This window comes from Photinus pyralis, unplaced genomic scaffold, assembly GCF_008802855.1.
Source record: "Photinus pyralis isolate 1611_PpyrPB1 unplaced genomic scaffold, Ppyr1.3 Ppyr1.4_LG4, whole genome shotgun sequence".
NCBI classification, from domain to species: domain Eukaryota; kingdom Metazoa; phylum Arthropoda; class Insecta; order Coleoptera; family Lampyridae; genus Photinus; species Photinus pyralis.
In genome coordinates, this window is record NW_022170511.1 from 9908197 (window position 1) to 9927330 (window position 19134).

The 19134-nt window shown below is 37.0% G+C and overlaps 2 protein-coding genes across 6 annotated transcripts; both read right to left on the bottom strand.

Moving 5' to 3' along the window:
• Window positions 1–1054: 1054 nt before the first annotated feature.
• Window positions 1055–12962, bottom strand: LOC116168796. Of its 5 annotated transcripts, none has more exons than XR_004144844.1 (5): window positions 12738–12962; window positions 5250–5378; window positions 1853–5124; window positions 1677–1792; window positions 1055–1631 (listed from the first exon to the last, which is right to left on the bottom strand). XR_004144844.1 is itself a non-coding variant. In XM_031484783.1 (5 exons), the coding sequence occupies exons 2-5, from the start codon at window positions 5355–5357 to the stop codon at window positions 1575–1577; spliced, it is 3555 nt and encodes a 1184-aa protein (XP_031340643.1). In that variant the 5' UTR covers window positions 5358–5378; window positions 12738–12962; the 3' UTR covers window positions 1055–1574. The 5 variants fall into 5 exon arrangements, 4 of the variants coding, with proteins under 4 accessions (XP_031340643.1, XP_031340642.1, XP_031340645.1 ...); XM_031484783.1 differs by having other exon boundaries at window positions 1677–1806; window positions 5262–5378; XM_031484782.1 differs by having other exon boundaries at window positions 1677–1806.
• Window positions 12963–13103: 141 nt separating this feature from the next.
• LOC116168052 (RAC serine/threonine-protein kinase-like) lies at window positions 13104–15942 on the bottom strand. Its single transcript, XM_031483701.1, has 6 exons — window positions 15854–15942; window positions 15596–15796; window positions 14050–14329; window positions 13609–13998; window positions 13326–13556; window positions 13104–13268 (listed from the first exon to the last, which is right to left on the bottom strand). The coding sequence occupies exons 1-6, from the start codon at window positions 15940–15942 to the stop codon at window positions 13104–13106; spliced, it is 1356 nt and encodes a 451-aa protein (XP_031339561.1).
• Window positions 15943–19134: the final 3192 nt, after the last annotated feature.

Below are 19134 nucleotides of genomic sequence, written 5' to 3' on the forward strand. Positions count from 1 at the left end.
TTCAAAGTAGCGCACCAAACTTTTCTTTTAAGTCCCTTGATGGCCTAGCCCTTGGCTATTGTCTTCTTATTACTTAAAACAGAATTAGAAAATTCGAAACCCTTCGCGGACGGAGCTGGGTCGCTCGTTAATAAACTAATTTCGATCTTAACGTTTTGAGAACCGATTTCCAACCCTGAGAATCTTCCTAAGCATTAGGAATCTATTATTAGTACTAACAGCATCTTAAAAAATGCCTGACGGAATCTGCAAAACGTTACGAACATACTAAAAAATGTAGTACTTTCAGAATGTGAGTGTGTCATTCAAGAATCTTTATAATCATTACAATTGCAATTTTCAGAAGTTGCAGCCCCGTGAAGATATTTACAGTGTTTAGAATGTTCAAAAACTTCGAACTCTAGACGACATTTAAAAACCTATGCAACCTCACTACATACAAATTTTATATAATTAGGAAGTTAAACAACAAACGGAAGTGGATATTCTCTTTTTAATCGTAGGGGCTAAAAGCTAGCCGTTCGGAAATTTTCTCGAATGCTCCGTGTTTCTTGTACGTATTTCAAGTTCCAATGCGACGAATGTATCTAAAATACGCTGAAACCACTTTGCTTAATAATGCCTATGCCATTAGTTCATAATGAAATAGGTAGGTCTCACGATTGATTAAATTGCTACTGTGTAATTGAATAATAACTGGCGGCGATTTTATTAACAAATATGATTAAACGTGAAGGATAGGTACCATTGATATCTCTATGTATTGAATGCACCTCATTCCATTTCTTACCCTGTTACGCAGAGGTAAACTCTATGCAAAATTAATGACGGTCCGTATTTGTACAGAGGGTTGATCACATGGAAAGGGAGAGCATTGATCAAATTCTAAGTTCGATGTCATTGTAATTTATCTATGAAGTGTTTGTTCTACACGAATCCTTGCATGCATTCAGAATGTAAGTGTATGAAAAAGGGATCACTTTTAGAAAAAAACAAATTAAAATATTCAAAAAGTGCAACTTTTTTTATAACACGTATAATTTAATTTGAAGTTAATTATTTATGTACAATAGAATTTCCTATTTAAAATATCGGGTAACACTTTAAATACAAAAGAAGTTATACACTAAATAAGATAATTATGCACAACGTGCATATTTATTGCACCGAACGGATTACGTCCAAAGAAGCAAATTATTGTGTACGTTTTTCTTTGCCGAAATAACAAAAGTGGCATATACGTCATTCAATGAATAATAGTGTAATGATGATAGATATAACAACCAATAACAGTTCCGATCAGAACACCGGATTATAATCATTAATTATAACAATTAATCGCAATAACAATTCAAGATATAATACAACCTCAACAGTCATAATTAACATTGGACTGAGTTGGGCTCACATTTACATTTCACATAAAAGGCTTTGGTTTAGGATTGGAGCATTAAGTTCCCTACCTCAATTGCATAAGAATATTGGTCACTATAAATATAATAAAATTATAATTAACACAGTACTGATGTCAGCAAAATGTATGATTGTTTTTTCCTTAATTTTTCTAACTAAACTTACGAAGTTTTAGGAAAGGCATTTGGCGAGGTCACATCGGGCGATGCAGGTTCATCCTAAAAGAAGACGTTTAAAAACGCAAAGCTCCCTCGGCCACTTACCTGTGAAACAATACTTGATCTATTACTAGAAATACCTAAATCGCCAGTAAAAGGAGTGCGAAGAGAAACATCTAAATTCGTCGAGGCCTCCTGATGTTCAAGACTTGTACTTAGATCTAAAGAGGAATCACTAACCACAATTAATTAGGTAGCGCAAAGAAGAAATCGAACCTTACCTAATAATGCTCCGCCTGTCGAACTGTGTCGTTTCCACTTTAATCCGATCCACCTCCTGCGAACTCTTCTCTTCTTCTATCGGCTCGTCTTCCAATAAAGGTACCTCGTCTTCTTGGACACGAGTCTCCTCCTGCTGCCGGGTTTGGTGCTCTCGCTCCCTCGCCAACTCGTGGCATTCGCATTTGCAATCTTCGGGGTTTACGTAACTGTAAACGACGTGCTCCTGTAAAACGGATTCGGGTACCTCAATCGTTCCCCGAGACGGAATTGTTTGAATTCTACGCGGGGGTTTTCGCCGTTCCGGAATTTCCTCAAAGTTAATCCACTCCTTTTGCATCCCTTTGGGGGGTAACGGTGGGGGAGATCCTTCTTGAGTAGGAGAAGTCCACTTCGCCCCCTTATCCGTGAACGCAAACCAGTTTGCGCCACCACCGGTTGGTTTTCTTGGAGATTTTGCCTTCGTAACACGTTCGGGTGCGTCATCCTTTGGTAGAGAGATCTTCAACTTCTCAATCGCTTTGGTAATGTTATCGGTGTTGATATATCCGACAACGTCTTCACAGTAATCTTCCAGCGTGCTTAGATTAATCGGGGTCGTCGATCTGGGCCTTTCGATGGGATACGTTCTCACCTCGAAACTTCCTCGTTGTTTTACAGGTACTATCGGAACCGCGACTGATCTTTCCAGCGGCAGCGTAGTTGGAACGTAGGGCAACTCATCGTCGAAGGAATCCTGTTGAAGCACCAGACCCTTCCGCTCCGGTTCGACCACTTCCACTTCCATTTTCTCCTCCTCTTTCTTCGCCTTTAAATAATCGAGTTCACTATCTTTCTCCGATTCCGAGGAGTAACGCTCTTCGTTAGTCAGCGAACCCAATACGGAATTCCGCAAAAATTTCGAACCCTCGGTCAGTTCCTTGATGACTGCTTCCTTGGAAAGCTGATGCTCACTCATCGACGCCACGATGGCTTTTGTCAAATTCAAGCTTTCCGTTTTCGTGATCTTATTTCGTTCCTCGTCATCGACGGCCACTCTCTTGAGTTCGTTGAGTGTTACGCTTTTGTCGATCGCCGGCGGATTTTTTTCGTTACTCGCTAGAAAAGTTACAATCCCGTTTTGGTTAATTTCGGGTTTAATTTCGTTTGGCGTTTTACTCGTTTGTTTCTCCTTCGGTATCTTTGTTGTGAATAAATCGTTATTGCTACCTAACTGCGTTGTAAAAACTACATTTTCGCTACCGGGGCTGTTTTGTCTTTTACTAACTTCGGCGCTGACTGTCGGTGTTGGAGTTGGGGTGTCGTGTTCGATATCAACAGCCACTCGCTTTGTTGTGTCTATGACAGTTTCTTGAGAATCTTGACTAGAACTTTTAAATTCTTGTAAAATAGATTGGTCCTCGTAATGAGTAGGCGAATGGAGTGGTATCCGTATACTTTCACCGGGGAGGGGGGTTTCGTAATACTTTTTACTACTCGACTGAGAACTGTCGAATTGAAACTCTACGTTCGTGATGGCATCAATGTTGGGAAACTTCTCGGGCGACGTGCTCGCCGAGTCAGACTTCGATTTTGTGCTTTTTTTGGGCTTGAAGATGGACAACACCGACTTTTGTGGTTTCGATTTAGCGCTATCGATGCTTTCGGTGGACGATGGGGCAGTGGATACAGAGGATTTATCCCTTTCTCTACTTTTAGACCTACTCCTAGTTCTTTCCCTTATATTCTCGCTTGCGTCCTTCAAAATACCCGATATGGTGTTCTTACGCTTAAAACCGGCTACAGTGGGTGAATCGGGACTGACCACGGTCTCGCGGCTTTTAAACAGCGATGTGAATGAGCTTCTTCTAGACAGAGACGGGGACGGTGTTTTACTACTCGCAGGCTCTTTAAGGACTTTGTGCCGCGTAGGTTGAGGGCTTGCTCCGGCGATAGGTTTCTCGGGTGCGTGAGCTATAGAGTGCAAATTTTCAGCTGGAGGTTCACTAACTACCTGCGTAAACGATTGAAATTGTTTTTTGCTACCTTCGTGCAAATTTAAACACGCAGGTTTCCTCACATCTGTCCTACTATCGTCGTCTTCATACATGTGATCAGGTTTCAATTTAATTCGTATATACTTGGGTTCTTCATTGCTACGAACCGAAGGCGATTTTTGAATAGATGGCGAAGTACACGCCGACTTTGACCGACTTTTACCGAGAGGAGCTTCCTTGCCTTTTGCTTGAACCGTCGGTCTCGCATGCGAGGCCGACACCACCCTTTGGATGCTTCCTTTTCTGTCGTCGCGCGGTAGGGGACCCTTCAGAGGTATGTAAATATATTCCACCCCGCTAGGGGATACAAAAGTTCTTGGAAGTTTCGGCTTGTCGACTTCGCTAGGGTTCTGAACTGTTATGGTGATATCCGGGTTTAGCTTTTGAGACGACTTTGGAACTTTCTCGGCGGATTTTTTCGATTCCATTTTTGCTTTCTTTTCCATCGTGATTCCCTCCGCCAAAATCGCTTCTCGTGGATCATGTTTGCGTGCCAACAGTACCTTTTCTAAAACTTCCGCGTCAATTTTGCCTTCATGTTGACCCACCGGCTGTGGGAGGGATACTGGCGATTTATATCCACAGAAGGAAGTCTCCAATAACATTTTGTGAGGCGAGGGTGATCTTCCGGACTGCCCCGATACGATAGATAAATGACTAACGTTAGATATTCTGCTATGTGCAGATCCCTGGCTACCGATGCTAGATAATCGTGAGGTTCTTCCAGAAATTGAGAGTAAGCCTATTTCGGAGCTTTGCGAATCTTTACGTTGACAATCGTGGTAACAAGGCGATTGTGGCCGTTCCCTGTGCCCTTTCGTTTTCTCTTGCGGATCGTGAAAGTCTAATTCTTCGGTGGAAGACCGCAGGTCGAGAGCGCCTTCTTCTTTAAACGCTAACCCTAATTTGGCACTTCCATGTTCGTGTCCGTCAAAAAGCTCTCTTTCAGGTGTGCTGTCTCGACTATCTTCGTGATGTGAGGAACTACTAGCTCTTGATATATCGATTCTAGGCGTACTTGGTGTTTGTAGGCTCATTTTGGTACTAGTCTGAGACTCCTGCGGTGTTGACAATGATGAAATTGTTGTGCTTGGTGGGGTGCTAGAGCGTGCAGGGGTCGGTGCCCCTGTTACCGTGTAAATACAATCCGGAACCGGCGTGCATGGCGTCGCATCCTCTCGAATGCCCGGCAGACGAACCACAGAAGGCCCCAGGTGCTTATCCTCCGGACTATCCAACTGCAATGTTACACGTTTTATTTAGGAAATGAAAGAACTCTGATTAAACAGAGAAATTACGTGTGTGAGAAGTGCAATAGGTGAAAGTGTTGCGTTAGCATTGTGATTTGCTACTTGATACGTACACGGGTTCTCACCTCGTCTGAGAGGTCCTCGAAAGAAGCAAAAGGTGCGGGGCCCATACGTTTCTGACGACGGTTGGAAGCGCTTGATGTTACTCCAGGAGCGGACATGATGGTAATTAATGGGGTACACTGGCAAGGAAAGGAATATTTACTTTACTTCTTAATCTACTAAACAAGGAATCCATTCAGAACCCACAAGTGCAACAAATTCATGTGTTAAAATCGAAGTAGAGTGACAGCTTGCCACTTGTTGCAGCACCGTTATAACAAGTAATATACTTAAACAGAAAAAAGTTGAACTGGCAACAGCTTGTTCTATTCATGTATCTAACAAAGATCGAACAAAATGCTTCCTTTTGAAGTGCGACATGAATTTGATAAGTTTCCAATAGAGTTAACTTTTACAGTATTTTTCAAGTACAACTAATTCGCAATTTGTTATTTGTTAAGATATGTCAACATTCAACAAAGCGTTAACTGTTCCACAGGAGATACAAAAACAGTTTTTTTTATAATCCCAAATTAAAATTGGTTGAACCAATTGAAAGGGGAATGATAGGGAGTTACTAAACATAATATAAATATTATCTACTTGTACACTGTACAGGGTGGTTCAAATTGGTGGCTCACCATGGGATCTCCGTAACGGTGCGAGAGATACAGTGTAGGTTAAATGGGATAATGTTGCCCCTTTCTGTGACTAACTAAACCGCCTTTGAAAAATCTTTGATATCTGAGATATCATTGAAAAACTGAAAATGGTCGCAAATAGACGGTTCCTTTAACACTTTCCATGGTCACTTTTTTCGAAGAATTTGAATCTGTTTCAGAATTTCCCTACACGCTAGATATAAACGCTACAGGCTACTTTACTTTCTTATTTATTATGAGAGCCAATAGGATTTTTGAATGAGATAGAGGACAAAAAAATGAAAAATAGCACTTTAACATAAATTTACAATCAAAATTTAAAAATCAAATGCTTTACATTCATTTCTCAACAAAACAGGTAACTAGATCTTGCTGAATCAATATGGCTGTGATGGCGATGCATTGATATGAGTTGTCCTCTACGACAATCCGTAAAAATTCAATGTAGCGTTCATAGGAGATAAGAAATTAGTGGCCTGTAGCTTCTACATCTAGCCTGTTATGAAAATTCTGAACAGATTTAGATTCTCCGAAAAAAAAGGCCCATATAATGTTAACCGTTCAAGTTAGGGAAATTGAAAACAGAATTTTCAGTTTTTCGATGATACCTCAGTTATTTTCAAAGATTTTTCAAAAATTTCAAATGTGTTTTTTTTGTCAGGAAAAGAGGACCCGACTTAACATACATTGTATCTCTCAACGTTAGGTAGGTCCCAATGATGATCCACGACAGAGACAGATAGTGGGACCCTAGCTCACCCCAAACCGCTTTTGATTTCAGAAATTTGTTCATTATACTTTATAATTGTATAATTGTTAAGAAGCTACTACCCCTTTTATTTACGTCGTATTAAACGATTGACAGATTTACCGACAGTATCGATATGTATCCCCATCACACTATCAATTGGTAGTTACTAACTACCTATAGAAAGTGAAACGAATTATTTGTTAACTTATTAGGTGGTAAGACCACTATTTGTTGCCCTTTAACAACGCTACAATTTCATTCCGAAAAAGAATATCAGTTAAATTACTTTTTAAAGAATTCTTTCTTATTTCTTTTAGGAACCATATTGGATTTTTTCAGAATGAGATAAAGAACAAAAAAGAAAAATAATGACGTGTCACACTCTATACTTTTACATAAATGTACAAGAAAAATATGATTTCTCAACAAAACATACACGAGTAACTAGGGCGATGCATTCAAATGAATTTCCTTTTTGTCCTCTATCTTATTCCGTAATAATCCAATATAGCGTCCATAAGAAATAAGAAAGTATGGGTGTAGTTTCTAATTCTACATCTAGTGTTATGTACATTCAAATTTTCCGAAAAACGGCCCGTAGAAAGTGTTAACGGGAACCGTACATTTCCGACCGTTTAAGAAAAGAGACAATGACAATGAAATATCTCTTCTTGGCGTTTGAAATGATTTAGGATTATAAATCGTACCTATGCATCACATATAAACGGTGAAGTGGGCCTTTTTTTGTACACTTTTCGTGGGCGTACGTGCACCATATCGAATGGGCACTGGGTAGTTAGGATTGTATCAAAATCTCGAAAACTAAACACCTTTGCTCTACAATTGATTGTACACGAATAAACTAAATCAACAAAACCTTCTTCGGACTAGATGCACATTTTCTGAAGTAAATCTGGCGTATGCCTTTTCCTTCTTTTTCTTTTTGAATAAAATGTGAAGTAAATCCTTTGATTTTTTCAAAGGATATCCTTTTTCTTATAAATACGTCCTATTATGCATCAAGGCAATAAATTTGGAGTTTCCGCGACGAAGTTAATAAAATAAAAATTTTGCTCCACCATCTTAACCCAAATGACAGTATCACAAGAAGAGCACACAATTTAGCTCATGTGCTAATGTGTTTTGCAGTTCCCCGATAAAATTGGTGTTAGATAATGATTTATTACATCATGTGGAGCGTTGCAAACCTAAAATCCATGGAGTATATGTCATTCGACGTTAGGATTCAGCGTTCTCGTGACAATTTTCTGTATATGGTAAACAGTACGAAAAATTGTGGATGGGCGATGTACAGGAACAGACGATGGTAGATGAAAATTAATTTTTCGTCATCAATATAACTATAAACTACCGTCCAAAAAATTAAGACAAAAAGTATTCATAAAAATGGACACGTAGGTACATTAATTTGCACGTTCTCCGGACGTCCTATACGCGTTTCATAGAATTGGTCACCATATATTACTCCTTTAATGAATGGTGACGTAGGTACGTGAAATGTAGCTGCTATTCAATGTTTGATACGTGACTCCCCATAGTAAGGCTATAGAGATAGACTATTGTTTTGATTTTAAGTTCAGAACCGTATTAAGCTCGTAAGATTTTCCATCTCGAGACCTTGCGTGGCAGCGGGGGAGTACTGAAATATTTTCAAAAATTGCCCTCTGAAACTGCATATTCAACGAAAATCATAGCTCAGTATATTTAAATCAGATCGTTAAAAATAATGTAGGCCACTGCTGGAAGATCTTATCAAAAACACCGCAAAAATTGCTAAATTAAAACTGCAAATCTATCAAGTAAAGTTAGAGTAATAAGTATGAAGCAATTTGATTACTAATTCGTTCGGTACTAACAATATCAAGTCGTTATCATTATCTAATAGTAGATCTTCATTACATATCTGTACAGTATTTCGACTTTTATACGTTTTACTACAGGCACGTACCAGAGGGGGAGCTGAGCCCCCTCCGAAATTTCACTGAGGGTACTCTCCGCGCCTTGTCGAGATGGGCGCATATGGTCTGCAGTAGATACGACTGATAGCTGTAGTTTTATGAATATGACTCGGTAATAAATATGTGATCAATCGGAAATCCAGCCCGTCTTGAATGAATTTCCTGCCTACGGCCCTGTATTACTATTAAACCTCTTTAAAAATGTACGAGGCATTTGTATTGTTTACCATATTGATGTTTTACAATGTTCATTATTGAGGGTTGCAATTGCATCATTACATTTTCATAAATATTTAACTTTAGTAGATCTTTCGCGAGTTGATTTCTTTCAATTTACTTTATGGATGTGTTTAAACGTTTAAAGAGCGTGTTTTTAATTCTGGAATAGTACGATGTGTGTGTTGTATAATTATAGTCCAGGAGATGAAGACTTTTCCCTGGAAATTTTTTCAAAATGAACCGATTAACTTGAAATTTTGACAGTAGGTAGGAAATATGCTAAGGATCAAAATCAAGCCTTCACCTAATCTCAGAGGTGGAAATTTTTTATTGTTCTTTGACTACAGAAATAGATGCAAAAATTAATTCTAAGGGAACTTTTCCAGTTTTTCCGACATAAAGCATGAGTTTTCATAGAGCAGACCAATGTTTTTAATTGAAAATCTCGAAAAGTATGCGTTTTATTAAAAAAAACTGTGAAGAACAAAATCATAGCTTTTAAAAAACAAAGAAAATGTTTTTTTTAAATTATTGCTGTACGACCAATACGAATCGAGTTGTGGATTGTTATAGGTTACCTCTTGTTCATGAAACGCTAAGTTAGAGAGTTTCACACAGAAATAATGGCAACATTAGGCATTTAAAAAAAAAAACTTTAAAAACCCTTTCTTCTTTTTTTTAAGAACAAACTTTAATATAAAAATTAAGCGAGTGATGATGAAAATAAGCCAGGTTCCTACTCTTTCAGCGAAAGCAACCCCCTAATTACCACCCTAACTACCAGTTTTCTCTAATTAGGTACGTACATATTAGTAATACATTCTAGAAGTGTGACCAGTTTAGAAAATTTTTGAAGCTAAAAGTGAAAAACGAATTTCTGCAATTTTGTGAAAAACGGCCTTCTCCTCAAGAGAACTCCAAAACAGTTGGAGCTACGTAAACAAATGCTACAGCTTCAAATTGTAGCTTTTTTAATTCTAAAAATGTTACTCACCGGGAATTTTCTATATAACAAAAATTAAGTGAGATAGAGACATTTAAAACGTTGATTTATATGTTTATATGCGAGCACTACTTTGTTTTATCCCTTTAAGCTCACCCTATTTTAAAACTAAGTACAAAGTAAGAACGATTAATAAAGGGAGAATAATAATAATAATTTATTCCTTTTCTTAGTTGAGGTGCCAGAGCGAACTAAATTTATCGAAAACTGTAGGAGCAGTTAAGGCATCGGACGGACGGAGAAAGTGCGCATAATGAGTTGGAAAATGCGCTAAAAACAATAACCACACAGAGAATTTTGTCAGATTTCTAAAATACGAGACTACTGTTTTCTGTACGATAAGTGCACGCGAAAAATGACAAAAGGAAAAATTAGAGGTTTCATAAAGGTACTCTGTCAAGTGTCTCAGGTGCTGGAACAGGTTGCTATTAAAATATTTGCGTCTCTTCTAAACTCAAAAATTGATAAGTTTTTGAGCGTATCTAGACTGAACTGTGCAATTTGCTTATCAAGAGTTATAGTTGAACGTTTGCGGGAACGCTTATAGAATGTGAAAATCTATTGGTAGGAGTTATTCTGAAAACCGAAGTAACTCTTATTTTTTTTTTATTTATTCTGCTTGAAATTTAGTTTCGCGTGATGCCCATATGTCATATCTTCCATTTATGGTTCTGAAATTTCACTTTTATGAAATAAATGACGGATGCAAAGAGTAATTTTAAATGTTATTACTTGAAAATCTTGTAACCTAGTTTTTGTGTACCTAAATGGAATAAGAGCTTAAAAAATATTTTTAATCAGATGGCGAATTGTTAGAGGAATTTTTCGGAAGAAAAAAGATTTCCGTTATGTGATGGTTTTGTCTGTCTGTCTTCCGACGACGAATATTCAAGAGGGCGAATCTTTTCGGAAGCAGAGTGAATCTTCCGTATTAGAAGACTTTTTAATCAGCACCCTGATTAGATACCATGTAAATATTTGGTATGCTACAATTGTTCTCGTAGTAGGGGGACATACTTTTACTTTTCAACTAAAAAAGGCTCTCTCCACATTGATATTAATTACGTCACAATTTTTATTATGAAAAACAAGCACCCAAAACTTGGCTTAACACGCTTTTCGGATAACATGGTACAGAACTTTAAAAAATGAAATGTTCTGTACGTACGATAAAATTCAGCAAATTAAGTGCGACCAAATTTTCTAATCTAAAACTGGGAAACCTAAAAACTCTCATTTAGAATGAATTAAAATCGTTTTTCTGAATGTACTTTAGAAACAACTACTTTCGTCTCTAAACAGAGCGAAGAAAATGTGATTTTCCTCACTAGTGAGAAAAGTAAAAAACAATTGCTGCGTTAATCTTAATAATGACATTTAAAATTGAAACATACCCGTATCTAGATTGCTATGTGTCAAACTTCATTATTGCATACGATAATTTTTCAACTTTGATTGTAATTTCAGAAAAAAATTATGTGTAAAACTTGAGAAGAAAGTGAAGTTTTTCAAGTCGAGTGAAAAGTTTGACTCACGAGCGTAGCGAGTATGTCAGTTGAACGAGTTTGCTCAAATAACTATTACCCAAAATCGTCATGAAACCTTCATTTTCATGAAGCCTACTTTACTTATATCACGAAATTTTAGTGTCCATGACAGAGGCAAACAAGACCATGGACCAGACTACGATTCTTGCCGCCTGTCACCTTACCGGCCGCACCTGTGACATTGCTAAATGTCTATAATGACTCCTGTCATCACTGACAGATTGAAATTAATAAAAAGTTCTATAAAAATTGAAATTTTATATTAAAATACGATTTTTGGTAAAATTTAGGTAATACAAAACTCGTGAGTAAAATGACATTATACTTGACTCGGAAATTAAATATTTCCTCGCCAGTAATATGCCATCCTTCTGACTTTTATGGAAATAACCATTTCAGCTTTCTATAATTTATCGAGATTTCAATTTCACCGCTTTATAGAAAAGTTCAGCCAACGCATAAAGCTAAGAAGGGTTTTACACGCCTCATTTGATTTTTTTCCCTTAAAACGCGCACTCTATCGTTTAACTAAAAACCGAAATAAAGCACCATTTAATTTGGGCTATAGTTTTTTTGGGATGAACCATCATGCTACGACCGGCCCACTTAGAGAATGATTATGTACACAATAAAAACCATCAAATTGTACTCCCTAAATTAAGCAATGCACCCAATCCCAAAATATCTACCTACTCCATTATTGCGGTCCCTCTTCTATTCATTCCCCTGGGCGCATTTGATTATCAGGCGTGAAACGTTTGATTCCCATTTCACAAAAGAGATCATTTTAATTATTAAAATGCGCAATGCGAATTGTTTCGAGCTTTTCATTTCGAGCTAATTTGTCTAATTCATTTTACTCTACTGACAGAAAATTATATTAAAAGCAGTTTTTGAACTTTGCTAGAAAAGGAATGCTAAGAATTCATCCCCTTATAATGGCACACACGCCACCCATTCGTGAGGGGCATTAACAATATGATTAGTGCTCATCATTTCGGTGCCAGTAACGTGCAGCACCGTCAGCAGGTAAATGTTACGACCAAAAGGGCCAAATTTTCTGAAGTGTGTCGATTAACAGGTTGCCCTTACCCGCTGCAATTACGTAAAGGGCACTCGGTTCTTCACTAATTTAAAAATCCGTTTGTAGTTTTTCTGATCTAATTATTAATGCACTTAAAAGGAAGCATATATCAACATAATTTAATCGATAATTATTCAATTCTGACTTCGAAGACATGCGATCTTTTGTGCGTCCATTCTGGCGTCCGACTATAAGGGGTTAAATCTACCGAGGATACTAAATCGGAATGTATAACAAAAAAATAAAACGTTTACCTGTAATTGGTTATCCAAAAAGTGTTAATTGTTCGCCGACTTTATGAAATGAATATTGTGATATGACTCGATTAGTCCTACATTACGTTGGGCACTTTATTTCTTTTATGTAACAATTCATATTGCCTTCGACTATTTCTCTATTTAACATTTCAGCACCACTATGTAAATCACTAAGAATTGGTTGTACGTTTACGCACGACGTCGATGTCGAGTGTCGCGACGCATGAGTAGTAGTACAAATTTGCTTTTAAGCTGGGCCCATAGCTGGAGCTACTACCTATACAATAATGGAAAATCAATCAATAATGTCGTGTGAAGAAGTACTTCTAAAATTTTTATTTACAGAAAAATGAAAAAGAACAGTCAATCGCGTTTGTCTCTAAACGAAAATCTTCGAAACAGCATTTCATCGTCAAAATTTGCAACGGATGAAGGTGGCGTTAGCGAAGTCGCATCACTGGCTGTATCCAAGTCGAAATATCTGGTGTCAGTTTCGTCTTCGATTTGTGGTACAAACGGCGGCGGTATCTGGAACAAAACAAAAGGTTATATACGAGGGTAGTTTACTAAATCAGGGAAACGTACCTTTCGCTCCTCCAAATGTAACCAATTTATCTCGTCGAAAAAGGGGTGCTTTTTTACTTCTTGCGCCCCTTTCCCTGTTCCCAAGCGCTGCACTGGATTTTTTTGTAATAAACTCGTTAAAAGGTCTCTGGCATTCTTACTAAGTCTCGAAGGAATTTTAGGTTTCTTAATTAAAATTAGGCTAAACAGATTATTGTAGTTCGAATGATAAAACGGTAACTCTCCGCACATCTAGAAAAATAAGTTTGTCAGAAATTCGATGCGAGTATTGATGGGACATTACCATTTCGTACATGACAATTCCCAAGCTCCACCAGTCAACCGAGCGTCCATAAGCACAGCGGCGTATGACCTCCGGCGCCATGTACTCCGGAGTACCACAAAAGCTCTTGGTTCGCTCGTCTTGATCCAGGTTGTCTTTGCAAAGTCCAAAGTCGACTAATTTTATATGACCGCTTCTGTCCAAAAGCAAGTTTTCCGATTTGATGTCTCTGAACACAATGTTCAGCGAGTGCAGGTATGACAGAGCGGAGGTAATTTCCGCGCCGTAAAATCGAGCTTCATTTTCTGAAAATGTTGTACGCTGCCTTAAGTGAAAGAAGATTTCGCCTCCCTGAACGAAGTCCATTACGAAGCAAACATGGTGACTCGTTTGAAATGAGTACTTTAGTGACTAGAAAATTAAGATTATTAAAGATCGTTATAAACAATTAGTTGTACTTACTGCCAGAAACGGATGATTGATGGATTTTAAAATTTTGTTTTCGGTCAACGTCCGATTTTGTTGGTTCTTCGTGGCGATCGCTTCCTTCTTGATAATTTTCATTGCGTAAAGTTTTTCTGTCGATTTGTCTTTACACAGCATCACCTTGCCAAATGTTCCTCTGCCTAATACTTGGAGGTACTCGAAGTCGGCAAGTGTCACCCGTTTTGAATTAAAAGGAGTGTCGTGGATGGCGTCCAGGTTTGATGAGAATGACTGTAAAGCTGACACCCATTCTTGCCTACAAACGTCAAGTTTGTAAGAACTTTGCAATTGCTTTGAAATTGTTTGGTCTATGACTACCGAACACTCTGTATCAGATTTGTTATCACGCCGGTCATTCGAACAGTATAGACGTGATAAAATTTTTCTGTGATAAGTGGCCTTTGCTTTTATCTAATACTTAAACTTGAACGAGTTGTTCGCTAATTAAATCAACCCACTTTTGTAAACTAAATTAAATTGTAACTATTACCCTCTGAGGCGGGTAACATGGACTATCATTAGTTTAATTTTTTTTAGTTTTAACCTTTATTTACAATTTTTTCTTTGACGTGGGGTTAGAATTCTTACGGCTGACTTTTTTGACTCGTCGATATGGGGCAAATTGTTTCTAAAAGACTGCCTACTTAAACCCGCCGGCTTTTACTCTTTGTGTTGGACTTTAATGATTGATTGGAAAATACAGGTTTGCACCTAATGATAATTCTTTTGCTGGTCAGTATAGTTTTGTTCAGAAAAAAGCGTTTGCATACACGCACTGATTTTGTGACACTAATAATGAACGTTTATTATTTGATTTTACTAAAAGTTTTCTTTGTTACAATTTTGTGCGTTGCATTCACTAAAATGACCTGCCTTTTTGGCTTAATGGCACTCCACCGATACAAGTTAAAGTTTTCTAAGGAATTCGCTTACGAAAGCGATTACCTACGAGTTTTTGAGTTCCCACGATGGGATACGCAAATATCCCTTGGCGTAGATTTTATTACAAACTGGAATTTCTATGTGAACTGGTTTAACTAACTTCACATACTACAGAACAAAATTCTAACAGTAAATGAGTAAACACGCCATGATATATAAGAACATCACAATTACATCACGAACTAGGAGTTGGCATCATTCAAACCATCATAAATGTCCTAGAAAATGAAAAACTGTGAAAAAACACAGTACCTCAATTTAGGACGAGTATGAGCACATAACAAATATTCTGATGTTTATATTCAAAGCATATTCTATACCACTATCAATTGTATTTCGTGACTATAAAAATTAAGAACTAATGAAATGCATTGACTAGGCAGGGTGTTCATTCCACCATTTTTTTTTAAATTTTGCAAGCATTCTAATTTTTATATTCAAAATTACTGGAATATTGTTAAGCTCACGATAATTTTGAATATACATTTTTTTTGTAAATATTTTTTGGATTGTCACAAAACAATAAAGCGAAAAATAATACCTAAGTACCTTATGCACATTATATAATAGCATAACTTACCGCTCACTTTCAGTTTCCACATAAAATGTTCTTTCAATAAAAGAACTTCCTTGTAGACAACGTATGGTGAATTTAAACTGCTTTACTCCATCAGCCACCGAAATGTGGCACCCTTTCACGTTAAAAGCATTTTGATTTACATGTGAATCGCCGATTTTCTTAAAACCCAAAAACAACCCGTTGTCCATTAACACGAAGTATCTGGAAACAGCCCAAAATTAATCCCAAAAGTTTCTCTAAAAAGATTAAAAGGCATACCTCAGCCTCCAATTCCGTATGTGCTCGCCTTTTTTCCATACCCATCCGTCTCGCATAATGGCGCCTTTTAATTCCCGTTGGCACTGCATTTTGTCACAATAAAAACACGAATGGCTTAGGTAACTACAATGGACTGGCAAGATTTGAGAACGCGTTAACTAGCAATTACCTTATTGGTACGTGCGTATGTACGAATTCCTAATTATTTAGAAAAAAAAACAGCTTAAAGGTAGTATTTAACACGTTTGTCCATTCACCACGTTGCGCACTAAAAAAGAACTTCTCCACTAATCACAGGTTATTACGCGACACGTAACGGACAACAGTCCACTTGGTAATAACAGAAATATGAAAAAAGATCCATGATGATAATCTCATTAGCAAATTTCTAATGTGCATTCTGAAAAACACCTTGAACCTGTTTAAATTAATCCTTCATAAAGGTAAGTTAATGGACAAATTCACAAAATGATTAATCTACAATTAATTAAAGATATCAGACGGCAAACATTCTAATATTTTTGATTAACCTTAATCATCGTTTGTGAAAACAGGTAGGTATTACTAATCTCATCAGAGAAAGTTCGGCTTATGGCCATTTAGAGGTAATAAGGCATCTTATCAACAAATTCTTTGATAATTGTAGCATGTTTGGATTAATGGACTGTGAAGTACAAACACCTTTGGAAGCTAATCACAATAATCTTTATCCCAATCGTTTTGAATTCCCGTAATAGTGTAGGTAAGTAGCAAATTAACACAAAAATGTGGGAACTGATAAAAATCAGACCCTGTAGAGATCTTCCACGCAATTGAAAACAATTTTAAAAATTCAGTAATGTAATATCTGCTAGCGCTTTCTTTTGTTTTTTACGTGTCCGTGATTTTGGCCAATAAGATGGAAATGAAATGAAAATCCGGAAAATTTGTATATTATTAAACAAAGTTCGGGGAAGAACCAATACTAAACAGGCCATTCTTCCTAAGAACAAAAGGAAATTATAAACTAACATTTTTTAGTTCCAAGGCAAGGATATTGCTATTTTTCGATTGGTATAGGTGATTAAAATGAGCACCAAGTAAAAGTAGCAAAAAAACCCAATACTGAAGCTGGACGTTCATTAATTACTTGTAATGCGCTCCTTTTGTGCAAAAATAAAAAAGTGGGTATATCAATTCATAAACCTTTCACCACCAAAATGTCCCGTTTCATTTCCAAAAAGATTAGTAAAATTAGGAAATAGTTATTTGTATAACTAGAGAAGAAGGTGGAGTTTGTCAACTCGAGTTCAAAGTTTGACACATGAGCGTAGCGAGTGTATTAACTGAAGGAGGGTTGAAAAACACTTTCTTCTCAAGTTTTACCAATAATTTTTTCGGAAAAAAAACTACAATCAAAATTGAAAAATTAGCGTATGCAATAATGAGGTTTGACACAAAGCAATCTAGATACGGGTACGTTTCAATTTTAAATGTCATTATTAAGATTATTTTAGCAACTGTTTTTTACTTTCCTCACTAGAGAGGAAAATCACATTTTCTTCGCCCTTTTTAGAGGCGAAAGTTGTTGTTTCTAAAGTAGTTTCAGAAAAAATACTTATACTAACGTATGTAAATAATGTAAGACACAATTTTCTAGAAAAAATTATGTATCTAAAAAGGATGAGATTTAATTTGTAGACGACAATTAGACAGTTGCTTGTACATCATTTAAACACACTTAATCGGCCAGAGAACCAGAATATAGTTGGTGTGCCCAAAGGTTGCAACCCACGTAAATTTCCTAAAAAATTACTTACGCAAGCTTAAAGCGAGACACAATAAGTGTCTTCCACAAAAAACATGAAAGTTTAAAACGAGAAGGAAATTTGTAAATTGCGAGGGCTGTTGCTAACTTTCTTATTAGCGCAGATAAATGAAAACGACTTACGTACTCGTACGTTCTTCATGATTATTCCATTATCGTTGCCAGAAAGAATCTGTCGTCTTATGTTTTTTCCTTAAAGAGAAAAACTGAAAAATGACCGATTCCTTCAATTTATGACAACTCCTTTATTTTTGAAGCTAGAACAAAATCGCTTTTGCATTACCTATTCAGGCACTTTTTAGCGTAGTAATCAGTGCCGTCAGTCGCTTGTTTCTAGCCCTTTTAGTAACTGCGTTGCAACTCGAAGGTAATTTTTTTAAATATAAATTACAGTGGGCCATGGTTTTCAAAGATTGCTTGTTTTACGAGTTTTTCTGAAATATACAGTGTGTCCAACGTACCATAGATAATCGCCAATCTATTTTTTAGTGAAGGATCCGCGAGGGCTTTGAAATTAGCGTTCAAACGTACTATACTTCAACCCTTTCTACCATCAAGCAAGTGCAATAGCGTACGTTGAACGCTAACTTCAAATACATATCAAAGGCCTCGTGGATTCTTCGCGAAAAATTAATTAATTCTGTTTCCCTATGGTGCGTTCTCCCTGGTACACACGGGATATCTCATACATATTGTCAATAATAAGTTTTCTACAATAAATGTTGATATTTAATACATCTTCTCTGAAAGCAAATAACATCTTCTGCAATGGCACTAAACCGCCTAGCACATGATGATTTTCAATATAGTGACCAGTGTCCTATAAGCATTTTGCTATCTACAAAAAAGAGACACGAAGTGGGTCCACCAAAATGAATCATTAAAAACGCTAATTGGGAAGGATATTCAAAGGTATTAAATAGAGCACTCGTTGAGGTATGTTAAGATAACATGGAGTACCTATAATTAATAGCTAATTAGGCATGTTTACAACAATCTTAACAATGGTCCAATAATACCTATATTCCCCAAACGAATGGGGTAAGCAAAAGAACATGGATTCTTTGGTGGACATTCTAAAGAAGCAAATGCTAAAGGAATGTGCAAGAGTATTGAGAACCTAGTTGCTTTTAAAAAGGCACGTGCCGAGTCAAGAAAAATTACTCTAGAAAGCAAGAGGACTACGTGGCAACAGCAACACTACGTTAATTCAATTAACCTCAAGTATCCGAGGTTTGGAAGAGAATTAAACTAATTGAGTACCTAAATGAGATTGTAGAAACTCTGGCGGAACATTTCATGTTTATGAGTAGCTTTGAATAAGTTATAGTCGTGATTTTATGCAAAAGAATTAATGAGCTAGGTATCAGGCCCGTACATGAGGTGGACTAGGTACAATAAACCCTTTTCATTACAAGACTTGGACGATGCATTGCATATTAGAAAAGATTCAACACCAGATCCTGACAACATT